This window comes from Myotis brandtii, unplaced genomic scaffold (assembly GCF_000412655.1).
Source record: "Myotis brandtii unplaced genomic scaffold, ASM41265v1 scaffold84, whole genome shotgun sequence".
In the NCBI taxonomy this organism is placed as follows: domain Eukaryota; kingdom Metazoa; phylum Chordata; class Mammalia; order Chiroptera; family Vespertilionidae; genus Myotis; species Myotis brandtii.
In genome coordinates, this window is record NW_005371410.1 from 10,473,422 (window position 1) to 10,479,907 (window position 6,486).

Below are 6,486 nucleotides of genomic sequence, written 5' to 3' on the forward strand. Positions count from 1 at the left end.
TGATCCCCTTTATGGTGTCCACGTTTATCGTTGATCGTAGCCATTACAGATACATCTGTCCTCCAAGCAGTCCCGACAGTAATTTCCCACGCAACCTGGTACATAATCGGTTCTCAGCAAGTACCTAGGAGCCCCGGCAGTTTCAGTGAGCAACAAAAAAGATGGGCTTCTCTAAAAAAATATCGGCACTGAAATTTCAATGAAAGAATACACGGAAGGAAAACTGGGCAATAATGTACAGAGTACTCTCATGGTTACTGCACAAAACTCCCCCGAAGCAGCAGAAATAAAAGGGAGGAGAAAACCCATGAATGGTGTTTTTTTAAAATATCATGATGTGATTCCTAAACATGGTTTCAGGGTTTAAAATTCAAGATATACTGCCCTCTGGAGCTTCCTTAATAAAGAGAGGAAAACTGATGGTGGCGATGAGAGGTCCAGAATATAAATCAGAACTCCTTCCACGCTAAGGTCAGCCTATCAGCCACTCGCCAGTTAACAAGCCCTCTCAGTGGAGGCGGTTGGGGGGGACACCTGTCAGCACGTTGGAAGTGACGACCGCATGGAACGTGGCCTGGGCCCCTGGCCGGACTCTGAGCTCACACTCACCCAGCTGTCTTCATCTGGCACCACAGCAGCAACGCATCCTTGGCAGATTTCTTCTCCTTGTTGTCTTCCGTCTCCACACTGATATCCTGGATCTAAGATTTACAAGGACACGTCAGACAGACAGAGGGTCAGCTGCCTAACGACAGCCACAGAAGAGCTGGTCTGCATGTACATTGAAGAGGAAACTGTGGATCAAAGCCCAGCCCTGCAGCCCACCTCCTCCGAGAGCTGCTTTCTGAAGCCAGGGTTCGCCTCAAAGAACACCAGCCAGACTAGATTTTCCACTTTGCACAGAGATAAGATGGAAGCACAGGCCAGTTACTTGCATGACTTCCTATTAGGGGTCATTTCCACCTTCAAGCTAGCCCATCGTTCCTACTAGAAGCCAGCACAGTGATTCCTATGGTACACCTTGAACCTCATCAGACCCCAGAAAACCATTATGTGCAGTGTTTCATAACCAAACATTTTTCACACCAGGTGCGCCCTTCAGGGATGAGGACGGTGTGTGCATCACGGCCTGAGGGCTGACCCAACCTCGCAGGGAGAGCACGCACTGAAATGCTGTGCTTCCTCGTCTATGTCCTCTCCAAACTCTTACGCTGAAAACCTAGCCCTCAGAAGTGATAGTGTTTGTAGGTGGGACCTTTGGGAGGTGATTAAGTCATGAGAGGGATTAGATAAGAGGCTGCAGAGATCCACAGCCCCTTCCACCATGTCAGGACAAGACATGTGCGATCTGGAATAGGACCTCACCCGACGTACAGCCTCCAGAACGGAGAAGTAAATGCCTACTGTGTCCAAGCTACCCAGTCTGTGCTATCTTGTTACAGCAGACCCAACGGTCTAAGACAGTCAACACTGTACACAGAGTCTGGTCTATGGCACCGAAGTCAGGCTGCTTGAGTCTGAATCCAGGCTCCAGCACCTACTGTGTGTCCTGAGGCGAGTCCCTCCCTTCCCATCTGAGGAATGGCAACTCCAGCAGTGGCTGTCTCCCAACACTGCTGTGCACTCATATAAATAAAGAATAGGACATCCCGAGCTCATAACAAGGAGCCCATAAATGACAGCTCTTTGGATTAGGGGCCACCTAGCAGTTATCCTTCTTAAAAAATTCTCCATCCTTAACTGCGGTAAGTATGTGAAGTCTAAGTCTGCATAAACTCCCAACTCTATTCTTAGGATCCTTAGCAGAAAGTAAATATGAAAGAGTTAACACACTCAAGGAGACAGACACAGACTCACCAAGAAAGGCAGGTGGAATTTTACACATTAACCTGTCAACTTTCTTACGCTTCTGTGTGAAGAAGGGAATCTGTTTCCAGGCTTGTACCTCTAGAAGCAGTCTAGCCCCTTCTGGAATGAAGACGGCTGCCTGTTTAGACTAGGCAAACGCAGAGACTTTCATCCCAGTTCCCCACACCATCTTTTACTCTCTCTCTCTCTCTTTTTTTGGTTAATCCTTACCTGAGGATATTTTTTTCATAGATTTTTAGAGAGAGTGACAGGGAGGGAAGGGGAGAGAGGGAGAGAAGGAGATGGGGAGAAACACTGATGTGAGAGAGACACATCTCGGGCCTGAGGATCAAACCTGGTACCCAGGTATGTGCCCTTGACAAGGAATGGAACCTGAGACCCGTGGAGCCAACATTCTAATCACTGAGAGCACGGGCCAGAGCCGTCTTTTACTCTCTTCCTCAGTCCCACGCTCCTAAAGCCCTTCCCTTGCCTCTTATAACTTGTCATCAGTAGTTCATGGATTACCTGCTAAGTACAGACAGGGCAGGCCATACCCTGGGAACTCTGGGGACAGGGACACACACAAACACACACACACAGGGAACATAAGACAAATCTATACATTCAGGAGCTAGGGAGAAGAGAGGAGAGGGAAGCTTCAGAGGAGGCAGGATGTGAGCTGGCCCCTGGCTGATGCAGGATCAATACATATAGGGTGTGGCAAAAATAGGTTTACAGTGTTCACGTGGAAAGTGATAAATAATAAATAATAATTAATAAATAACAAGAAGAAACTGTGTTGTGTGTACGCACAGCTGTAGACCTACTTCTGCCCCACCCTGCATTTGTGGGATGGGTCCTGCTTTAATAAAGCTGGGTTTGTAAGACACCAAGGATGCAGCCCAAGCAGTGACATCTGCAGCCTCTATTTCCTGCCTCAAAGGAAAGAGAGAAAGTACCTACCAGCATTTACAAGTTCAAGTACAGAAAAGGGCCAGCTGTCAGGAAGCTAGTCAATGACTCAACCCAATCCACGCTAAAAATCCTGGAAAGGGCTGCATTTGCCAGCTCACCGACATGGGCACTGCCTGGGCGTGGCGAGGCCGCCATCGGGATGCCCTCCCGGGCTCTGATTACTACAGGAAGAAGCAACAGAAACAGAACTATTTTACTCGGCAAAACTGAGGTCAGGCTCAAAGAGGGTCCTGCTGGTTTCACCTCCGTTGGCCTAAAACCAAGAGCAGTATTTAGTGAACTTAATGACATCCACTCCATTTTTAAATCACCCTGAAATTAAATGACAGAATCCTATGTAAGAGCTGTTTAAAAATGACATCGTTGGTGGTTGTAATTAACTCCATTAATGATGTCATCTTCAACAGGGGTTCCCTCCTCAGACCTGCTTGTTAGGAGCCCGAGGGCTGGGACAGGGGATCTGATTAGGGAAAAGCTTCCCCAAGGAGTCAGAGGACTAGCCGGGCCGGGGAACCACCCATGCAGGGAGTTTCTTTGTCCAGCGCAGCCCCCACCCCGTCTGCCCACATACACACCCAGACACTGTTACTCAGCCCAATCCCAGGGGAAACAAGAAGGGAAAGGATTGGCTGCAGGGTGTGACCGCACAGTTTTCATAAGAATACAAAGACAGCGACAATTTGATTTTTGTTTTTGCCTTTTAGTGAGATTTTCATTTACCGGAAAAATCAATCAGACTTTTTCAAAGGGGCGGAACAGAAAGGCGCAGAGAACATTGCCGAGGAGGAGACAGGCCTGTCAGGACGCTGGTTTGCAGAGTAACCTGACCGCTAGGGCAAGAAGTGTTTCCTGAAGAGCATGAGCATGAAGCATCCTCCTGGAGGAGTGGCCAGCAGTCTGGCCGGAGGTGCCTCACAGTCTCCTGAGAAACTGAGCTCTCCCCTAGGGGTCCAAGCCTGCGCCTGGCCCTGTGATCCTGGGCAAGGCTCCGCCCTTTCCTCAGTAGTGAAGGAAATGGACCAGATGACCTTGAGCGTACCTTCTGGCTCAGAGTGTTTCTATATTTAGAGTCCTTCCCTGGACTACAACAAACCATAACATGCTTATCAACTCACGCAAGCCTAAGGCTTTTTGCACATCCCCCTGAACACGACTTCCTCACATCCAAAGGAGAATGGAGGTGCAAACGGAGCCCACACACGTGCCATGATCCTCAACAGCTTCTCCTAAAAATATTCTACGATACTGTGGCAGGCAGTCAGACATGTGCAGAGCAAGGACGATGGGCCAGGTGTAGAAGGCCACCAGGGTAGAACACCCCAGGTGTCTAGCAAAGGACAATTGTAGGGTGTGACTTCGGTTTCCTCCTAGCATATCGCTGGCCTTGCTGCCTGGGCCCCCTGACCTTTCGCCCTAGAGATAACATCCAGGCCTCAGCTGTATTCCAGCTCCAGGCCCAGAAAGGCAGCAAAACCAGACAAGCAAAGGCCCTGGCTGACCTCAGGACCAGCTGCGTGGAATAATGAACCCCTACACCCTGGCGCCAACCAGTCAGTCAGTGGATATCCCAACCCTGAAAGGACACACCTGAAAAGCTGCTGAATATTCTACTGAGATCTTCCACTGGGACACCCCCTAAAATCTCCACCTTTAAAACCTTTAGGACGACTAAAGGACTTGTATGCGTGCATGTAAGCATAACCAACGGACACAGACAGTAGGTGGGTGAGGGCATGTGCTGGGGAGTGGGAATGGCTGGGGAGAGGTCAATGGGGGGGAAAGGAGACTCAGGTAATACTTTGAACAATGAAGAATTCCAATTAAAAACAAAACAAAACAAAAAACACCTTTAGGACAGAGGACCGAGCACCTCTCCCTCCCAGGAGGAGGCCAGAGCCTTTCCCTTCCCCCTCTCCTCCTTTCTCTCCCTCCCTCAGGCACGTTACCATTACTTTCCTCACTCCCAAGCTCCAAAAGTCCTTCCTTTGCCTCTGTAAATTGTTTCCTAAGCCCATTTCTGCTAAAAATTACTTCTTCTATCTCTGGGATTTTCCAAATAAATGTTCTCTTATAGTTTGAGTCTTGGCTCTGAATTCTTTCCTAGCCAGAACCCAAGTACCGAGGTTGCTGAACCCAGGTCCGGTCTGACCCCTCTGGTCTACCACCTGTTCTCACAGCCCCCAACAATACGTGCCTATCTGGTGACGTTCAGACAACCTAGTGCAGTGGTCGGCAAACTCATTAGTCAACAGAGCCAAATATCAACAGTACAGCGATTGAAATTTCTTTTGAGAGCCAATTTTTTAAAACTTAAACTATATAAGTAGGTGCATTGTTATTAACTTAATTAGGGTACTCCTAAGGCTTAGGAAGAGCCACACTCAAGGAGCCAAAGAGCCACATGTGGCTCGCGAGCCGCAGTTTGCCGACCACTGGCCTAGTGCTAGTAACTGAGCATCCACTGCATCTTACACCTTTGCTCCTGAAAGCTGAGCAGAAGACACCAGACATTTAGAGTAGGTGCCAGTGAAGTGGTGGGCGGGGATGCGGCTCTGAACCCACTTATCTGATGGGAGAGCCCAGACTTTCAGGGCCCAGCAGAACTGAGGGAGGTGAGGGAGCTGTGCCCGCAGGGCAGCTGGATGTGACACACAGCCCTGCACACCTGACTCTGAGATGCCATTTCCACCCGGTCTTCCTGGCCCCTCTGGAACGGGAGGCCAGCTTCACCAGATGCTAGCACCTGAGAGGAAGGCAGAATCCCCCCGCCAAGCCCTTTACCTGGAAGCGCAGGATGATGGTCCAGATGAGGCCCAGGGTCAGCCGGTGGTTCCCATCCACGATGTCGTGGGACCCCATGTTCTCAAGGTGGACTCTCTGCTCCTTCAGGAACTGGAGGGCCTTGTCCACATTCTCCAGACAATGGATGCGCATTCGCCCCTTGGTGGGTTTAGGCTAGAAATGGGTGAGCAGAAGGTGGAAACATCATCCAACGGGGTGGAGGCAGGCCCGGACCTACTGCCCATTCATGCCGCGCTCTCCTACCCGAACCAACACATTAACAGCCAAGTGTGCTTGTTCAGTCCAGGACAGTATTTATCTAACAGCCTCTGAAGAGAAAAGTTTGCTGAAGGGATGGTAACCGATCACTCTTTAGAAGTTTGTTTAATCATGGAAGCGACACAATTTACAAATGCCTGTAGAAACCGGAAGTTTAGAGAAAAACGGACCCCGTTTTCATCGACTTTCAGAGCTACTGCTGCCATCCACACAGCCTTCTGCAGATGCAAAACAGCTCTGCAGATGTGTTTAAATCTGAGGATTTAATGGCCGCTTTAACCTAAAATTAGGCTTGCCACCAGCTGGTGTGGGTCATTCCTAAGGGTGGCTCACAGGAGAATCAGGTGGTTTTGTGAAGGTGATGGATGGGGAGGGGATTGAGTAAAGGGTGTAGTCACTGAAAAGAAAGGATAAAGGGGGAAAATGTGAGAGTAGTGTAATGATGTGAATACCCCAAATGTCTCTTCCTTTTTACCCAGTTATATCAAAAAAGGCCTCTGAAGGTAAACATTTTAAATAAAGCCACACACTCACACATACACACACACACACACTCACTCAGTGTCTCTATAACCCTGCCTGTGTTGAGAGCATGCTCAT

General features: G+C 49.2%; 1 protein-coding gene across 4 annotated transcripts in view; it reads right to left on the reverse strand.

Annotated features, from left to right (window-relative positions):
* SPTBN1 (spectrin, beta, non-erythrocytic 1) overlaps positions 1 to 6,486 on the reverse strand; it is a 163,185-nt gene that overhangs the window by 48,409 nt on the left and 108,290 nt on the right. For all 4 annotated transcript variants that reach the window (XM_005884613.2, XM_005884612.2, XM_005884614.2 and 1 more), the window contains 2 exons: positions 5,608 to 5,781; positions 610 to 701 (listed from right to left, as the gene is read on the reverse strand). In XM_005884613.2, coding sequence (XP_005884675.1) covers positions 610 to 701; positions 5,608 to 5,781 — 266 coding nt within the window. The remainder of the gene's footprint in view (positions 1 to 609; positions 702 to 5,607; positions 5,782 to 6,486) is intronic.